The sequence below is a fragment of the Leptonotus elevatus genome, chromosome 2 (genome assembly GCF_054856555.1).
Source record: "Leptonotus elevatus isolate MCC_2025b chromosome 2, RoL_Lele_1.0, whole genome shotgun sequence".
NCBI classification, from domain to species: Eukaryota; Metazoa; Chordata; class Actinopteri; order Syngnathiformes; family Syngnathidae; genus Leptonotus; species Leptonotus elevatus.
This window is the reverse complement of record NC_141240.1, coordinates 21,221,704-21,242,646: the sequence shown is the minus strand read 5'-3', so window position 1 is coordinate 21,242,646 and position 20,943 is coordinate 21,221,704. Positions and strand designations below refer to the sequence as shown.

General features: G+C 39.5%; 1 protein-coding gene across 2 annotated transcripts in view; it reads left to right on the top strand.

Moving 5' to 3' along the window:
• nlgn4xa (neuroligin 4 X-linked a) overlaps nucleotides 1-20,943 on the top strand; it is a 73,343-nt gene that overhangs the window by 21,969 nt on the left and 30,431 nt on the right. For both annotated transcript variants that reach the window (XM_086068544.1, XM_086068546.1), the window contains one exon: nucleotides 6,317-6,469. In XM_086068544.1, the coding sequence (XP_085924670.1) occupies nucleotides 6,317-6,469 (153 nt within the window). The remainder of the gene's footprint in view (nucleotides 1-6,316; nucleotides 6,470-20,943) is intronic.

Genomic DNA, 20,943 nt, shown 5'->3' with positions numbered 1-20,943 from the left:
ATAATAAATGCAATGATAGTAAAAATTGGCATCATTTTTGGGGGCGTTTCGATTTTCGGCCAAACATTTTACATTTTCGGTTTCGGTGCATCCCTAATAAAAACATTGTTTCAAACAGTTAAGAAGAAAAAAAACGTAGCGCAATACACAATATATGCTGGCATGTGAGCGCATGACTACAACTGGTAATGTTGTAAATGTAAGGACGGATTAAGTTGTGTATGTAGATGATGGACTGTGAAACGGTACCACTCACTGTCTGAAAATGCCAGAACATCTATGTGAGGCCTGATAACCATCTCATGACGAATTGTTGAATCAATGTAAGATTACAAATTGAATTGTTGACCAATTTAATAACATTGCTACAATTGGTAACACACGATTGAATTAAATTAAACCAAAGTGAATATATTAAATTTTATTCAGTTTGGATTAACTTCATTCAATCGTGTGTTACCAAATAAAGCCATTTTATTAAGTTGGTCAACAATTCAATTTATAATCTTAAATTGGTTAAACAATTCGCTTTTCACATTGCATCTCCATCAACGGGATCATTGTCAAAAGGACATGCCATGTTGATGAAAAAAGTGAACTTTTAATATAGTCCTATAGACTTTTTTTTAATAACAGATGGCAGCACTACGTTACGCCAAAACTCGTCAGTTGACTGAAAGAATGAGGAAATCAAATGACATGTGTGGTCGAGATAGTAAGAAACTCGAGGTTCATTGAGATAAACCTGCAACTGACCAGGTTAGGTTCATAGAGTCTCTGACTACGGTAACTGACCGAGAGCTTAAGTTACCTCTTTTTATGAAACAGGGTAGAGTTACCTCAATTTCTGAAACGGAAAATTTCGGAGTCTCAAGCATTTCAGGGTTAACAGACTCAGGGTTGTCACTAAACCTGGTTTGTGAAATGGACCCCGGGTCCCTTACAAAATTCTGAACTTGCAAGTGACTGGCAAATTAGTTTCCGGTTAACGGTTAACACAGAAACTTTAAAATGAGTAAGTATATTGAGAGGGGTAAATTTAGGAAAATGTAGTATTATTTTTTGTTTTGCACCAACGAGACTATGACAAGGACTACTGCTGAACTCAAATACACCTTTGTACTCTTTATTGTAATTTATGCAATTTTGTGTCATCTGGTTTAGGTATTTTTGATACATTTGTTTTTATTTGAGGTATTACTGTTGATATATTGTTTTAAATCATGCAAGCTGCACAAGCAAGCAAATTTGAGATTCTTCCCTGTGCAATGACGCTCAAGCTGATTCTGAATATGACATTTATCACATAAATGACGGTTCTTCATCTACTGAAAAGCCATTTGTTTTCCAGTCAAGAGGTTTTTCCTTGTTACGTCTGAAAGTAAGCACCAGCACTATCTGTAAATCTTTTCATGCTCTGCTAATGATGAGGTTTCCATGCCTTCACTTTATACCTCCATTTATGAAAGGGCCGTCGTTGCAGTGGGGAGAAACGCTGTACACACTGAATGGTTTTTTTTCCCACTGTTCGTCAACCACCTGCTGTTGGTGGCACGGTAGATGTGAAAACTTGTCACATCGCTACTGTGCTTTAGGATGAAGAAAAATAATGAAAACGAGCTGCATCTTCCCCTACACTGGCAGTTGCCCGAGGCTCTGCGATCTTGTGCTTGGCTTCTGCTGTATCACTGGATACTGTCTCTTCGTCTCCTCTCGGCATTTGACTCATCTGTATCGCATGGCATTGGAAAGAGTGCAGACGCTGTGATGTCATGACTGTAGAGTGATCATCATGAAACAACTTAAGCCCATGAATCATAATAGTTGTTTGCATTGCATCGTACATTGAAATCTAGCATACATCTGATTATATAGCCTATTGTGTTCATTATTTTGTACTTTATTTTCTTTCTCTGTCAACAACAATAATAAAAAAAAGATTATATGGCCTAATGTTGATAGAGAATAGTGAGGAAAAACTGTGATTCATTTATGCATCCCCAAAAAATTTACAATTTATATTATTAGTAAATATAGCAGAACTGCATATTTTTTGTTTTTAATCATTTCAAAGTTATCTAACATTTCCCTAAAAAAAAATCTTACAGGTGATTTAAAAAAAATAGATACTGTGTGAGTGTACATGCGCCATTCAGTGAAGACTCTCTCATAACTTCTTCCATGGCCAATTAAGCTCCACCCTGACCTTCTCTCTCACTCAACATGACACCAATGCACTATTCTTTCCAATTATCTGGATATCTTTGTAGATGACCTGCGATTGGCTGGCAACCAGTTCAGGGTGCACCCCGCCTACTGCCCGAAGCCAGCTGGGATAGGCTCCAAGCGCCCCCGCGACCCTTGTGAGGACAAGCGGTTAAGAAAATGGATGGATGGATGGATCATTGTAGATCATTATCAGATGTTCTCTATCTGCATGTTTGCTAATCGCAAATGATGAAAATAACCCTCTACTAGCTGCCTTCTCTTTCTTTCTTGCATTCCCATCTTTTGCTTACACAAAAATCATCATGATGAGGTTAAATGAATCGGATATATAGCTTGTAAATAGTTGGACAACACTTGTTTGGGCCTGTTGAAAAAAAGTAGTTAGTTGCCTTCTCCAACAATTTTTTTTTCTTCTGCCAGACATTTTCAACCTGTCCTGGCCACTTCCTTTTGTCCGTGCTCAGTAACGGTAAGGTAGAAAACACTAACGATATAGCTCTGGTACGGGACCTTTTTTTTTTTTTTTGTCATTGGCCCTTAAGTGAAGTGAAAGTGAAATGGCCCACCGGGAATTCTCCTGGTTCGTTCCATTTCCCACCTGGTAGGAGGTGACATGAATGGAAGAACTGAAACGCTAGCATCAGACACAGGGAAACAGTAGAACAAGAGAAAGGAAAAATAAGCCTTACTAAATGATTATAGGATGGCAGATCAAATGAAGTTTGGTGTCTCGAAGCCCATTCTAAACGTCTTCTCGGCCTGGGCCACCAACCTCGCTGTCAGGTTGTAGTGGTGGTTTGCGGACCCAAATGCAGAGAAGCAGGGCAAGGAGGTAGAGGTGACGTAAATTTTTTTTTATATTTTAATTCAACAAAACAAAAGCGAACTCCAAATGGCAAACGATACAAGACGTGGGGCGGACAACAAGGCAAAAAAACTGGCAGCATAACGGAGGAAAACAACAATGAATCGACGCAGACAGAGGCGAGACAAGAGACTAAGGCCATGTACACATGCAGCAGGGTATTAAAAAAAAAGATATTTCCCTCCTCTGGGTGTAGAAAAAATTGTGTCCACACTACCACGTTTGTAGAAAAGAAAACATCCACAGCTAACCGCATTAATGCACTTTTAAGTATGTTCATAATAATGCCAGACCTTAAGATGGCAACAATTCCCCAAATCCTATCCAATCAGAGTACGCCTCCATCTGGCCACGCCACTTTCACAAATTGGGCCTACAATTAGATGCATGCCAGGCCTCTAGGTGGCAGTAGTTAGCCAAATACTGTTCGTCACTTCACTATACGTCACAAGTACGGACTGTCAGCCGCTGATCTGTGTATATGCGGATCAGTGCTGTCAGCGCACACAAGACTTTATTCATTTTTTATTCATTAAAAGCATAGAGGAAAACAAAATACGCACATTTTCACTTTGGCCGGGATTTTTAGAAACCTTCGTTTTAATGAAAAAAATCCCCGCGTACGTGTGGATGACAGGGCAAGCCGCAGGAAAATAAAAAACCCGGCTATGTGTATACTTGGCCTAAACATACACACAAACTAATGACAAAACATGACACACCTGTGGCAAGACACAAGTGGCTGAGGGCACTGATTGGTTGACACGGAGAAGGGCAGGATTACACTTAACAAGACCAAGGGAGACACATAAGGAAAAACAGAACACAACAGATCATGACAGAAAACAAACAAAATCAAACAGAACCCAAACATGACACTCGCAATCTTCAATTCGCTCTGAAAGTAGCCTAATTCTCTTGACACAGATAAATAACTCAAAGGGAAGGTGAAGTCCAATATTTTCTTTACAATAATATGTTCCATTCGCTACCACTAGCGTAAACACAGCATTGTGATTGGCCATTTTGCCACTCTACTGAAAATTAGGGGTGGGAATCTTTGAATGTCTCACGATTCGATTTGATTCGGATTTTTCGGTGCGCAATTCGATTCAGAATCGATTTTCGATTCAGAACGATTTTTGATTCAAAATGATTTTATTGACAATGATTTTTGCTTCAATTTATAGATAGTTCAAGGGATCGTAATGATCTACTCCAGTCTGACTCGCTAATGCTAATTAGTGCTCTACTTGCGGCACTTTTATCACTCAAAAGAACGGCTCCACGCTGAAAAACAACTTTTATTGGAATGACTTGATCGTGACTATTTTCTTCTACTCTCTAATGTGGCTACAACTTTACAACTGCGTGGAACCACACTGCCTTTAAGTGGCCAAATCGGGTACAACATGAACAGCGCTCCCAATACAAACAAAGGGAAGACAGTATAAAATAATTTAAATAAAATCGATTTTGGGACATTTAAAATCGATTCTGAATCGTGCTAAATGAGAATTGCGATTCTTACGAGAATCAATTTTTTGGGCACACCCCTAGTACTCGCCCATCCCTACAACCCTACTGAAAATGACATCACAGTTGTTCAGGGCTCAGGAATTGACCAACCACGGCTGACTTGTTTTCTGGGTTTGGTCATTTGATGTTCGCAAGCTTGAGCCCTGAGTTGACTTGACTTACCATTTAAGGAACATATAAATTTGTAGACGTGGGATGCTGATATGGTGGCTGTGGCTTTATGGACCAAATGCAAACACTTAGGTGAGGTTTTCAGCAAGGGAAAAAAACCACAACAAAAACATCCTAAGAAAAACGAGTTAAGCAGAAGGTTGTCCTCAGAGAAAAGTGCCCACTGAGCTTAGAGTATCATCAGCACGTTGCAAGAGAAATGATAGAAGAGCCAGAGAAAGGCATAGAAATGGACGTCCTTGGAATATGTGTAAAAAAAAAAAGCATGTGTATTCAGACATTTAGAGAAGAACAAAATATGTTCACCTCTTAAAAGTTAGAGTCCATTTCAGCTTCTTCCTGAAAATTTCACCCGAAAGCTCAAAATCCCTAACTCATTGTGAGCAGTGTATCCATCCCATTTATAAAGTTATACAGAGGGTAACCTTTAATAGAGAGACATTTAGATTGTGTAAAAGGTGGTCTAGTTCCTTTACAATGAAGGTCACGCTGACAAGATGAGAACATCATGTTCTAAGACCACCCTCTTGCTTTCATAGTCATGAATATGTCTTTGGATCAATAAACCACTGCAGACTTTTTACTAGCGGTTTTACCACATCATAAGACAAGCATAGAGACAGTCTATTTGCCTTTTTCATTTTGTTTCACGTGTGTAAGAGCTGGCCTTAACGGCCCGTGGCATGCACTGAATCAGCTCGGGAAGATGACGACTCATTTTATTTTGTTTAATGCAAAAGACACGCTGTTTAATTTACAATCACCGCCAACCCATCAACTAATCACCAGGTTTAATCACAACTGGCCTAACTGCAAATTAAACAACAGGAACAAATGGACCGAGCCGCGTGCAGATGAGACAGATGTTGAGATTGTCGACTTAAAGCGTTTGGGAATACTTATCAGTCTGCAGAAGAATTTAAAGCCTCAGAGCCATCCCATTGTTGTCATGTGGAAATGATTATTGAACAAACAAAACAAAAAAAGATTCAAACAAATGTTTTCTGTTCAGACTAAATCTGTGGTGTTTTTTCCCCCTGTTGGTTACAACTGAAAGTTATTACAATGAATACCATTTCCGCCAGTATTTATTCTTTTTTTTTTTGGGGGGGGGGTATCATTTATTAATTTTTTTACAGACAAAAATGGCCAGTTTTCAGACCGATACCAGTACTCCGATATAAGTATCAATACCACTTGTACTTTTGTTACATACCCCCCCCCCCCCGCCTCAAAAAAACCCCACACAAAACAAAACAATGACAGATACATAAAAAAAAAAAGCCAACTCTATATCCCAATATAGCATTTTTCCGATAAATTACATTAAACTAATGGCAATTTTCTATTCTTCTCATTTCTAGTTTCTTGTTGTAAAATGGCCACCAGAGGGTGACTAATGCTGGTATTGGTCACCGTCGCAAGAACCAAACACTTGAAATAAGGCCGGATTTGAAAGTCAACATTTCAAGACTTTCTTTTGTTTTTCATGAACGTGTGTCTTATTTGCAGATATTCACGACGAGAACGGGTTAAAGCCGGTCATGGTTTACATTCACGGCGGCTCCTTTATGGAAGGAACGGGCAACATGATTGACGGCAGCATCCTGGCCAGCTACGGCAACGTCATTGTCATCACAATCAACTATCGTCTCGGCGTTCTGGGTGAGTGGCCCAATTGGGACCTTTTAATTATTTGACTTATGGCTGATTGAGTTTTAAAGTGACATTGGGAGATCAATTTAATAACTAATTCACTCTCACTATTTCACCGACGAGATGATCATTGAGGTGGAGGACATTTATAAAAGTGCAAGCAGTACAGACAAGAGACCCAACCCAACCCTGCTGTTTAAGCCGTCTTTAATGACATTTTTCAAATATTTAATGGCATATCCAGGAATACTGTGTGAGCATGTGTGTTACTTGTGAATCATTTTACAATTCTACAGACCAATTTGTAGGATCCCAAATCGCTGTTATTTCCATAGCGATAGCTTTCCACAAAAAACAAACAAACAAAAAACAGGTCATATTACACAATCGTTAGACCTATTTTAGGGGGCTCAAGCCTACCTAAAATGTTCTTAAGCCCTCCCTAAATGAATTGGTTGTGTATTTTTTTTCTATAAATAAATAAATATATATATATATATATATATATATATATATATATATATATATATATATATATATATATATATATATATATATATATACATATATACATACACACACATAACAGATAATATATATATATATTTCTGAATGCAGAGGTTTTCTGTCACAGTGACGCTAGTGTGCATCTGTGTGCGCATGCTAGTGCTGCTCCTCGCCACTTTACTTGCCATTCATTACAAGGCCGAGCCTGTCTGCGCCACTCACTATATTTAGTTGCCTGGGAGCCAAGGGGAGAAGGTGTTCTTGTGAATGGTATTCCGTGTGGAAAGGGGGGGAAAAGAGAAGAGATTGCAGATAAAAATATGGAAAGAAGCCACCGAAGAAAAACAGCGGAAGATGGAAAAACGCAGGATAATGTGAAGCTCTGGACTACCTGCCCCTTCCCCGCAATGCAAGCAGTGAAACGATAAGAGGGCTCTATTGCCATTTAACGGACTCTCAACTGAGCGACAAAGTGTTTCTCGCTGGCTAGCATTATAGACAAGGACTGATGAGCATGAGTGTAGTTGACACAGGGGACGTCAGCCACCTCCGTTTATATGCTATATATGCCGAATGATCAAGAAGGAATCATAACGCTGCAATCAATTGCAATATGCTCTACAAAATTTATGTGTTAAAGGCAACTGGATTTAATATTGCCATAAAGTTGATGAATCAAACACCTATATTATTATTGATTAGCATTTTTATATCCCCAATTGTGGTTATGAAAAGCATATAGACCCTAACCCTCATTGATTGTGCTGTGATATGTTTCACACCGCCCCACGATTGACGAAATTTAAAAGTAGCGACCATATATAGTATTTGTGACTTTCAATGTCCGTGGCTTAAAAAGGCAGGACCTTTGAGTCAGTGGATGAGAGAGTAGCGCTAGCTGGCTGTTTACCAGCTAGCCTGTTAGCCAGTTTGCGTGTCGAATGACTCGGCTTGAGTTGTAACCATTGGCAGCTCGTGAGCTTCTTAATTCCCTGTTTTCTTTGTGTTTGTTCAGTAAAGCGACTGAAAGAGGCAGGCTGTGTCTATCCTTGACCTCCTACTGAGGGAGTACAATTAATTTGACCTGCTAGGTGATAGTAAATGAGCTAGTTTACTTCACCATAGACATGTAGTTGTGTAAACCACTTCTGCTTTGCAGTAGATACGTTTCATTTAACCATTTTTTTTGTGTGTATTAAATGATGTGAAACTTTGAACACTCTCTGACTTTTACACATTTGTGCAGTTTTGTCACTTTATTTACTCGCGACTGCCACCTCTGGCCCAAAACGTAACTGCAGCATCTGTGTCAGGCTCGTTCATGGTGCGCGTGCGAGTACACGCACGATCTTAAAGCGACAGCCACGGCTGACAAACGAAGACATGACTTCAAATGAGGTAAGAAAAACTCCCTCCCTTCCCTAAAGAAACTGTGGAGTGTGCAGGGTTCGCACACTATAAAGGGGAAGATAAAAGCTGATGGATGCTGTCAGAGTAAAACAGTCAGGGCTCTTTGTACTTATCTGGGCGTTGGTGGCGCATGCATGATGTAGAAAAAGCTTTAATATAACCTTTTTAAACTGCACAATGCACCTTTAATGCTACAATAGAGTGAGACCACAAAAGGATAAATATTTAATAGATTGATACTTAATTCTTCATGAGGGAAATTAGATGAGAAATTTGAAATTATAATTATTGAACCTAGTCTATTTTAGGTTCAGTGTTGCAATGGGACATTCAATTCCCTAGCTACTTATGCTATACGGCCATTGAGCTTTAACAGATTTTCATAGTTTGATTATTTATGTATGTATTTATTTTGTCCACCATGGAAAGCAGCAGTCAAATGCTCACAAAAGTTCTCCTACTCTAAATTGTGACTCCCACTTCTTGAATGATGACTCCACCCCCACTCACAAGTGGCACGGCTTTTGTGCAGTTATTGTATGTAGCATCGCATGAGAAGTGAGATTACAGTGTACTCAGTGGACCATGTTTATTATTATTATTTTTTTTAATGATTTTATTGTCTTAATTCATGGTTGATCTCCAAAGATTCCTTCCAAACTCAGATGGCGTTACAACTTCTATAAGGGTATGTGATCAGGATGCTAACTAACTTGGCTCTTTGGTCTGAATGCCAGTTTACTGGTTTGCAACCCAACAGATGCTAGTTTAACTCACATTTGACAGTACTGTTCTTCCTTTCGGGTGGGATTTTTAGGCACCAGAAGAATGTTCATTTTAAAGACACCTCAAAACAGCAAACCATGTGTGATAAATGGTTGCTAGCGCGATGGGTTGCTGCCACTGTAGTTAGCTACCATGTCTGGCTACTTAGTGTCATGATATAGTGTATTTGTTTTTGTAACCATTAGTTACCGTACATTACAGATATTATAGTGATTTCAGTCCATAGGCTTATACAAGAACTTGCAAAAAAAGGCATTAGAGTGCAGAGCTGCAACGTTACAATGAGCCTGCGTGGCGCTATTCAACTTCACTTTGGGATGGCCACTTAGGCTTAGAAAACAAAGGAATCGCTTCGGTATGCATTAGTCATAATGAGACCAAATGCGAACAAACAAGGATGATGAAAAAGTTTGTTATTTACCTGTTGATCATGGTAAGGACTGGAGATATATTTTTATTAGAGAACAATGAGGGTAAAGTAAATGGTTCATTTTTGTCATTTGAAACTTAAAATGTGACAGTATTTCTCTGACGACAAATCTGTTGACCAAATCGTGCCTTGTGGAATTTGTTAGTTCTTCTTTTCACAGGGGAAAGGGGTCAAGAGCGAGTAGTCGCGTTGAGCTAAGTACTCATGCAGTGGAAAAAGGGACAACTTACATGGGCAAAAATTGTCTTGCTGGCAGCATGCAGCCACTTCATCCTCAAAGTGTGACCAGTTACTTAGTGGTTGGCACTGGCAGCCCATGAGAGCTTGGTACAATCTGCAATGAGTCAAATCACAGACAAAAAAAAAAATCAGGGCAGGCTTAGCAAGCTTCCAACACTTAGCATTAAAAAAGAAAAGAAAGAAAACTTAAGCATGAGAATCTTTGTGTTCTGACAAGGCAGATGCTTTTTTAAAGTGAACAAAGGTGTCTGCCTGAGAACAAAAACAACCACAATCAATTTCAACAAGATTCAGCACTACAATGCCAAAAACGCAAGTACGAAAGATAGACACAAGCTGCTTCCTTTGCAGACTTAGACTGCCAGAATATTCTGCCAACAGGGCTGTGCACGAACTGGTGGTGATTCAAATTGGGCGCGGAAAAGCGATCATCCAATTAGAATGATCAGATTAAAATCAGAGGGAATAAATAGTGTTGCATGTATGAGCGAAGTGCCTCTTGTACGTTTGTTTGGATCTTTCTTTTCTGTCTGGAAATTGGGAAGAGTGAACGGAGGTTTACAAGCGTACACTTCTGTCTTCTCGAGCTTTGCAATGGTGTTTTTTTTTGCTGATAAATCCATTAGGACAGCTAAAAATGGTACCAAGTGCACCTGTCGTTTTGTCACTTAAGGCTGAAAGTCGTTAAAACAATGCTTGCAAGCTTTAAGGTGTACAGTTACGCAAGCGGCTTTGTTTGGTAGCAAGTTTTTTTTTAAACTTGATTTTCACGCGTGCACAAACGTAATGCGCACTTCGCTCTTTGTCAAACTCTAAATTGGACAATTTAGCTGAAAACCGAATACACAATCAATTCTCACCAAATTTAATCGCTATAGTCAACCTTTAGGAACAGGGCAAGGAGTGCGGAAGACGGACATGTGCCAAATCCTTTTTTACGTTACCTAATGCTAAATGCTATCTTGCTTGACAGTTCAAGAGCGCTACAAGCCAATTCACTTACCATTATCCTGACGACCTGGTGGAATACATTCCAGCCACCGGAGGTTTTAAGCGGATAAAGTTTCAAACATGTAGGGATGTGTAAGCGTTAGAAAGACGCTCAACAAAGCTTGTTTTTCCTGTGGTCAAATCTATTACCTGTAGTTATTTTTGTGTTACTAAACAGGACTCAAGACTCTGAGCTTAATTTGATGCAGGAATTCTTTGCCTGTTTGGCATCTTGTTGGATGCCAAAGTTCACACATTGTTTCATGTTATTTGGTATTGTTTCCGCTTTTGATAAGTGTATTTGATTTCATAATTGAATACAATCATAATATCTGAATGGACCATATTGTACAAAAAATACAGGTTAAAAAGAACCCTTGGTTTGTTCTTTATTATATTGTTTTCTGTAGTTCTTGTTTATTAATTGTTGTATCGTCTTCTTTAAAAATATCAGCTTGTTCCTACTGTACAAGATTGATGCATCACATTTCTTCTTTTTGTGTGTGATTTTACACATATTTATTTGTTCAAAACACTGAACAGTTAACATACAAATAACATACACAGTTGTTTGTTGATTTAAAAATAAATATATATTGAAGGTTTATAATAATACATTTAGGTTTGTGTGAACGCCACATGTGTAAGATCTGAAATGTTTTGGGGATTGTGTTTCTATCTGCTTCAGGAGCTGAGATATCAATTATTTAGTAGGCATTGACAATATTGTTGAATATCCAGGATCCAAGGGGGTGGCCGGGGAGGGGTGGTGGGGTTGCCGGGGGTGGGCTGCCTTCGCCATTGCTACACACAATTAGCACAACCATGCACATGAGATGCGGAACATCTCACATGCTGTGCAAAATGAATCACTCTTGTCAAAACACTAAACACATGTATATAAATCTGATGTTGCCATACGAGATACACACGTGTCATAAGGTTTAACTCTGTTTGAACCAGTTACACACTGCAATGTTTTACAGTAAGCGAAGTAAACAAGGAAAGAACAAATACACAATATGGTAAATTAGTCAAAGACAAGATCAATGCTACACACTATTGAAAATAGGATTCATTTGTCTTCATATAAACAAAATCAGTCAAGATAGACAATCACAACAAAATGTGTCCCAACACTGTAAGCCCAGAAAATAGACAAATGGAAATACTGTACTCCCAGTACAAGGTTAAATTTACTGTAAAAAAAAAAAAAAAATTGCAATAAATAAAAGAATAAAATAAGATAAATAAATCACAGAGTTCAAGGGTAACTCAACTCAAGCTTCTCCAGAGCTTGCTGATAAGTTGATCATTTGAATCACCTGTGTTGGAGGAGGGCGACCTCTAAAACACGCAAGCACAAGTGTCTCAGTAATGCCCAGATGACTGATGAAACGAAAATAAAACTGCTATAGTGTGTATGAATATTATTCTTAAGTGTTTTGTCCCTGATATTTAAAGTGTAATTGTCTGTTTCAAGAGGACCTTGTTAAAAGCAGAACCAGTTTTCTGTAGCAAATGTTGGAAGAGTTGTACATAACAAGTTTAGTTTGATTTTGTTTATTTCTGTTGATGTATATTACTTGCAAACTGAGTACAAAACAAAACAAAAAGACAATGCCTGATTTTAAGGAGATGAAATTAAGTGACCTTCATATAAGAATGAATTGTGTTACGTTCTACTTTTTGAGAATCGTGAAGATAGTAAGGGACGTGACAGCCATTGCGCAGTTGGTGAGCGTACACGGGCCGGGTGCTTGGATAACAATGATACTTTCAATATTGTGAGGTTGTGTGAAGTTGTGGTTCCTTGTACCATTCGACTTCCCAGCTAAACAAGTATGTTGCCTTCTTGTGATGTTTTTCTTGTTCAAAGCATCTTCCAATCACCAGAGGGCAGGTATTCGGCCTACCCGCACCCTCCTCTTTCTGCTCCTTCGTAGCTCCTCTGACTCTGCAAGGACAAAAATGGCTGGCAGGAGGTCATGACCACTCCAACATTGTCTCTGCCTCCCGGTGATGGACTGACAACAGCAGGAAATGTGCAGCCGTTGTCTCATGACAATTGTCACAGGCCGTGGCCATGATTCAGATGATGAGGTGATGCCTTCTGACATGACACAGAAAGGCTGCAGCTGCACTTCAGACTCTCTTCCCTGTAAGGAGGGAAAACATGGCTGGCACACATGATTGGGATGAGAGTTGGAACTTCTGTGGCTTCTGGCAAAACAATCGATACGAAGACAAATGGATCTCGGTGTGTGCGTGTCTAAGGCCATGTGTGGTAAATCACGGTGCAGAGTCCGCGCCGCTGACAGGCTCCTTTTCAGTTTGTTTTTGTGATGCCTTCATTCAGCACGAACACAGTTACGTGCAAAGGATAGATAAGATAATTGCTGCGGCAAATGAATTTTCTGGAAGTGCGGCATCAAATCGGGGCAAGCTCATCTTTTGTCACAAGTGAAAAGTGGTTCATCGTGCGTGGAGGATAATGAAAGGGAACAACAAATGGAACATTCAACAAAACCCACAAAAGATTTGGGCATATTCTGTATAGGTCAAAACGTGTTCGCACTTTGCTAGTTGATTTCTCATTTGTACTAAAACTCAGCCCAAACACATGTACTTACTCGTACCTAATCTTGTCATTTCCGCGAAACACCTTTTCAAAACAAACATTTATTTTACTATTGACACCAGCTCGGTTGTTTGCTTGTTGTTTGACTGTCATTCGTTGGCTGTAATTATGTGTAAAGTGTTTGTATTTGTCATTGTTGAAATGACAAGCATCAAGAATTCACAACAAAGCTAGTGTGCATCACTTCCAAGACTCAAGCGTTGAAGTCAAGTATTCTAGTCCTCTCATAATAATGATGATTCTGATTTTACAGGAATACATGTGCGGGTCAGAAAAAAAACAAATAGACAGGATTTGCTCCAATGCACAGCGTGTGAAGAACATTGACTTGCCATTTGTTATTATGAGTGGAACATGGGCACGGTGAGCCATGTGGTTAGCATGTCGATATCACAGTTAAAGGTGTTAAGGTTTGAGTCCCAGAAACGTGTGAGTCTTTTCAGTCAAATTTGTACCGGGTACAATGACAATCCATGTTTTAGTTTTTAAGTTAGATGATTGACGCTATTAGTCTAAAAATGGCAGCTTTCGTTTGGCTTTTTGGCTACTTTTTTGCTCATGATGCAGGATCCCTCAATCAGTTTGGTTACATCTTTCTTTTAATTCACATAGAAAATGCGTCTCTAGACTTTAAGGACGATAGAGTTCAGTCTTCGCTGCGTTTCAAACATGAGCTTGTATGTTTAGGATCATGAGCATTTTTTTTCTTGAAATGTTCGCCTTTCTATCACTTTGGTGGTGTTTTTTGTTCTTCCTTTTGAAATGAGTGTTTTACATCTTCTGGTGTGGCCGCTGCCTGCAACGTTGGTTCATTAAGTCTTCAACAAACAGTAGAAATCTTAGCCCCTGCCCACTCGTAGTTGCTTTGGGGCCTCCTTTACAATTCTCTCAGGCTTTCTGTTATCAACTGCTGCAGTCTGTTCTTTCTTTTCTCGATTCCAAATGGTTATATTGGCCATGTGTTGGTGCAATTCATTTTCATTTCTCTTCTTTCTTGTTAGTTATATTAATATAAACCTGACACTAGCCCAGGGAAATGACATACATCTGTCAGTCACGTTCCAATATTCTTGTGATTGTGACCGTGAAAAACAACAGTTTGCTGTTTTAAGTTGTGCATCAGATCCATACTTGTACATTTATTCTGAGATGTTGATCTCCGGTCCCAATGTTTTCAATCTACAGCAAAAACAAAACGATTGGTCTCACTGTTCCAATACATTTCGAGGAGAGTTGTAAATTTGAGTGTGAATGTGTTTATAGTCCCTCAGTGGCATACTTGCATGGTGTCTGGGTTTTTGTATAATATGCCGGTGATGTATTAATCACGTTTGCAGTCCTCTGTCCTCAGTTAATTGCTTTCTACGTCAGTTCAGCTAAACACCGCACTCATCTCATCAAACATCTCATCTCAAGTCAGTAACTGTGACTGAGCTCAAATATTTTTCAAGACCCCATTATCTTGTGTGCTGTTTCTTTGGGCCTTCGCACTAGTCATTTCAAGCCATATTCTTAGTTATGTGCAATTGTAGAAAAGCCTGACTTTTTTTTTTCTTGTAATCAGCTTTTATTTTTGCGTTATTATTTAGCCATAATCAAGACATCACTGCAAATACCACATCAAATATCTTTTTTTTTAAGCATACTCATCTGTGGCCTTTCAGATGATAGCTAGCTGGACAGTTTTCAATGACAGCGGAGGTATAAGTGGTCACATGGAACAGTAAACAATAGTCGGGCTAGATGACTGGCTTAGTGACTTGAGTCGCAGTGACTCAAGCGTGTCTGTGAATATACAGATGTCATTGTGAGGCTTGCGGCTGGAAATTGCACTCCAGTTATGGCTGGAGAGCACATGAGTGCGTGTGCACAAGCTCCTGCGCGCTCTTTCAATGGGCTTCCTGCAGACAAGCTAGTACATCAACGCAGCCAGGCCTTTTCAATTGAAAAGAAGGGCTGTCATGAGAGGATCTTACAAATATTTCTTTCTGCAGGCCTGTCACATCTTCTTTTTCTTCACCATCCACTTCTCTCGACGCAGTAAATAGCTCCAATAGCAAACTAAATATTTAATTACATTTTTATTCAATGCATCTGGAAAAAAAAAATTCTGCCTTTACTGTATTTCACATTTCCTGTAATCCAAACAGGGTTTAAATATACATGACACAACTGTGATGAAAGTTCTAGAATGTCTTTTGCTTGACAAGGTCAAGCTCAATTGACTTCTTGGTAGTGATCATAATTGACTGCAGCTTGTGCTTTGTCTTTCCCAGCAGCCAGCATAAAAGGGAATCATTTGACAGCACTCAATGGCTCGGCCAATATTCACAACAATGCGCAAGTCTTAAGGACTCAGTCATATATCTTCATCGTCACGGGAGAATTGTGCATTTCACCAATGATGGAAAATGTTTTGAAGCCATTTTGAAACAACTAAAGATTGTCAATTCAAACATTTGAATCCTGAACTGAAGAAACGTTTGTACTTTTTAGACTTTATGAAGTCCAGATTTTAACCCCTAGTCCAACGACCTGCGACAAAAAAAAAAAGAAGAAGACTATTTTGATTCAGTATTTGCACAGGATAATAGTGTCATGTTAATGACTTTGCCTGTCTTGATGAGTTTATTGATCCGTTTTCCATCCCTGGCACTGATGCTGCTCCCGCAGCAGACACAGCAAAGTAGATGGCACTTGGTCTCCAACATCTTGCTGCTTCCTCAGCTTCTTTAAACCTTTCCAATACTAATCAGCTTCTGTATTAACAAAGAGCTAGCAAAGATTCCACACATTTCTGTCAAATGTTTGACAGTGTGTCTCATATTAAGCAACTGTAAACTCTTGCTTTGTGTGGCAATTGCTGTTACACTGCTTGAATGGATTCAGGCATAGCTGTTTAGATGGAAATAGTTTGTGACAATTGGAAAAACGAATTCTGAATTAATCGAGGTCACATCTGGGGTGACTCAAGGGTCTGTATTGTGTGTAGGCAACTTTTATCAATGATTATTGCAACTTCTTTGTGTTAAGCTTTTTGCATATGCTGCCAAACTTCACATCTTTTTAATTCATTTTGATGATGTCAGTGGCTTAATCCAGCCTGAATTAGACACAGTTTAGCGGGTCTAGAAACAAGCAGTTGTAAAGTAGGCAGCAGTCACTTGTAGTCTCTGACTTGGGGATATACTTCTCTGAAAATGTAGTTTCCCCAGCGAGTTTTTTTTTTAAAAGGTCAATCTTAATTCAGCTCATTTCCACAACCGTAACATTGAGTTTTTATCTTAAGTTTTTTTTAGATCCGGATTACACAACTGAGTTGTGGACCCCTTATGTAAAACATGATATAGAATTAACTGAGAGAGATCAACGGCTGTTTACAGCTTTTCTGGGTACTTACATAAGGAACGTTTACCTGTATATGAACGTTCATTTGTTCTTCTTTCATTGTTGGATCGAACAGGAGGTCTCAATTTAGAGCTCCAGGTTAAATGTACTGAATTGGATTTAAGGAAATATTTTTTTTTTATCAACAGGGTAGTGCCATTATGGAATAATCTTAATAGTGATATATGTATCATTAATTCTCCCACACTGGCAATTTTTCAAAACCACGTGGCTCAATTATCTTTTGAATAATTGTGGGGTTGGGGTTACGAGACCAGACAATGGCCCACCTCAGTCACTGCTGTGGAAGGATGGATATGGAAGTAAAACAGATCAGGAAAACAGTTCTTGTCATGCTCTTCAACAGTCTATAAAAGTGACATCACAATACACACACAGGACCCCCAAATAGATTTTATATAGCATTTACTATGTCCTAGCTTACATTTCCCTGTCTATTTTGTTGTTTTAATGGGCAATGATTTTAATTCTGTAATGGAAAATTGAGACAGTTGGATGTTTTATTGTAGTTTAGAGAGCCACGTCATAAATCATTGGCTGGTTTTGTGTCACATTACAAGGCCGGGTGGGTTTATCAAATGACAGACAGACGGTTTACCAAACCGAGCACAAAACTGGAATTGGTTGAAACACATCACAGATGTGATGTGATGTCCTTTCAAGGATATTGTCACTTCTATGGGTACAGGCTTTAAAATTTAAGACTGTGTGCAATTTGAAAGTTCTACAAGAACAGAAGAACTGAACTGCTTTTACTGTATCAGATGGCAAATAGGTGTTGATAGGGGTAGGCAACTTTGATGATCATGTTTGCGACATGCACTACCTTCCAAAAGTATTTACACAGTGAGGTCAGTCAATTAAATTTCCTTTTTGGCAGGTAAAATAGGGCCTTAACTAACCTAAATTCCTTTTACCTGATGGTTTTCATAACAAACAAACCCATTGGCCTCATGGTAACTTTAAAAAATAAAAAAAATAAAAATTCTAGATTTTTCTTGTTGCGCAAAAAATGCCCAGAAACAAGTGTTTTTTTGTTTTGATTTGTTTTTTTGTTTTTTTAACTTTTGTATTAAAAATTCTGTTTTGCAGTGTAGTATATCAGATGGTAATTATTGGGGGCAAAGGCTGTTAAAAATAGTATTTTGAATTTCAGGCATTGACCTTGAGAGGCCCTAAGCGATTTTTTCCCCTCTCTGTCGATACATCTCAATATCTTCACAATGCATGCCCACTAGTACATACCAGCCTGTGGTCTCAAAACAACTTCTGAGGGGATCCACTTTGCCATTAGACCACCTCCTAAACTGCCAGATTGTAACAGGCTACCACACAAGTGGGTTGTACATGGTTGAGTTCAGATTAGCCAAAATGATGGAGAGTATACTTCCTTAGCATAAGCACAAAGCTAATCGATGATCCTTTTCTTCCTTGTTGAACATTTTGTATATTGGTGAGGGCGGCTGGTTTGGAGTCCTGGGTAGCATGATTATAATCCTCAAAGATTACATTAACTGCTTCAGGATGCTGGGTTTGCCGTGCTGCAATGACAGTGTAGAATGGACTCATCCCTCGCTGGAATATAAATACAGATGTGGAAGGCGTGTGAGCACATCACAGGCTATGTGATATGGCCTGATGCCAACAGCTAGCATGACCGCATTGCGACAGCAAATCAGAGTTTATACAGTCAAATGTCTAGGGTTGAGTCATCTCTTGTTAACGTAGAGAATTAGACCTCCACCTTGACTTTTTCAGCAAGTGTTAGCATCACGGCAGTAAAGCCTCACAGGTTCACATTAGCATCTGTTATGAGAAGTAGTTCCTGTGAGAATGACTGATCTGCTCTTCTGGTGTTACTGCTTGGTCAGTGCCGTCAGTTTGCTCATCTTGTTTACAAGACATTAATTGAGACAAAGGGGAATGATGGGTTTCAAAAGCTACTGGCTATTTTTTTCTTTAATAACACATTATACTGATTATGAACTTTCAGGGTAATTTTAGCCTAAAGCTTAACTTTGTGCTTCTGGCTAGCTCTGCATGAATGAGGTGTTAAATGTTGTCTATTCCTTTTCTACTAACACCAGATATTCCACATTCAATCGATAGTCTATTAATACTGGATACATTGGGGGCAGGTGCGTCCTCCTGCCCCCGCCAGGTTGGGAGAGGCCCCACTGGTCGCTCCTCTTAACTCACTCCACTAGTTTTGCACAATACACTTTGTAAATAGGTTCCTGAATTTGGGGGTCGAGGTTTGGGGGGCTGGCGGGAGTGGGGTTCTGCCCTGTTCTGCTGCTTTGGGCTTGGGGCGTGGGGTGTTGGGGTGGGGGGCGCTCCGGTTTCCTTGGTTTGCTCTCTGGCCGGTGGCCCCCGCGGGGCCCGGGGGTTGTGCCCTGGCGCTGCCGCGGTCTGGGGGACCATGGGGGGTTGTACTTGCCCTTTCCTGGCCGGGGGTCGACGGCTCCCTTCTTTGGTGGATATTTTCATGCATACTAGACCCACACCAGCATCTGCCGAAATTTAAACACAATCTGCTTCTTCCTCTAGTCGCTGAATCGGAGAATGCTTCCTCCTTCCTTCCTTTCTTCAGTCTTTCCTTTGGTCTCTTGTGGTCTGCCTACTTTGTTGGAATTTAGATGTTTCTGGGGTTGGTGAAAGATTCTGGTTTGTAACCCTGTGGGTAGTAGTTGGTGTCTGGTCGGTGCTGGATTTCACTTTTCTTTATTTTCGTTGATCCTTCCTCAGGTCTCCTGAAAACTTCGCAACTCTAATGAGATTCTGTCTTCGGTTTAGGTGAAGGGTATGGGATTTTTAATAGGTTTCAGGTGAATCAATGAGTACAAACTCACACCCGCACACATATTCACACACACACACACACACATGCACATATTCACGCACACACACACACAAACAAAGAGAGAGAGCAATGATGATGACATGTTGAATCGGTAAGATTACAGAATAAACATTACTGAGCTCTCTCTAAAAAAAAAGAAAAACAAATACTGGATACACTAGCACACTTACAGTTAAAACTCCCCATTACAGCAAAAAAAAGACAAATGCAAATCCAACACGCTAAAAACAGTTGGGTCAAAAATAACCCGACTATGGGTCAAAAATGGACCGATCCTCTACTTGGGTCAATTTGACCAAACTTTCTGGGTTGTTTTATTTAAAATAACCCAGAAATTATGATTTTTTTTGTAGTAAAGTAAAGGATCTGACCAATATTTATGAGTTGTTTTACACTATAAGACCCATTTCTTGACTCAAAGTTGGGTAAAATTGACCCATGAAGTGGATCAGTCTATTTTTGATCCATAATTGGGTTACTTTTGACTCAACTGTTTTTAGAGTGAACACGTGCATTTTTGCAGGTACAAGCTTTACAAGACCACAAACGTGCCTTTGGTGATAGTTATGGTACACTAAAGCTACATATCATGTATTAAAAAGCCCTCAATCTGATGTTATGATCAGTGAACTGAGATTGAATCTAAAAAATAATGCTGGTTGAGCATTCCATACTTCACTACAGCTCCTTCCTTTTAACTGTCTCATCTTTCTCTTCTTTTATGGTCACATCCATCCGCATAGCTCTCGTAACAGTCATGGCCAAGTATGGTCATGCTAATATTAAGATATCCCTTTGAAGAAGACAGCGGTGTTGATGTAATAGAGCTCTGAACTTTGACATCACGCATCCCACAATGCACTACGTCAAACGTAACAATGCCACTTTGGCAGGTTAGAAAAAACGTTGACAACTTTGAGTAAAAGCGCAGACGCCACACTTTTACAACGGTAGAAAGCAGCAAGACAAAACTTTGCCGAACGTCTAGCAAACTTTGCGATCTTGAACAAATACTGACGAGAAATTATTTTGTTGCCATCTTTGCAAAAACTCGCAAACATTCACCCCTCAGTGAGATACGGGCTTAAGGAAACGAAAGCAGATGTAAAGGCATTGCTGTTATGGGCTACACCTCTGGAAAAGACGCACCCACTACATTGTGAAATGGGAAAAGGAACAATAAATGTAGTAACTGGGTTGTTGTCTAC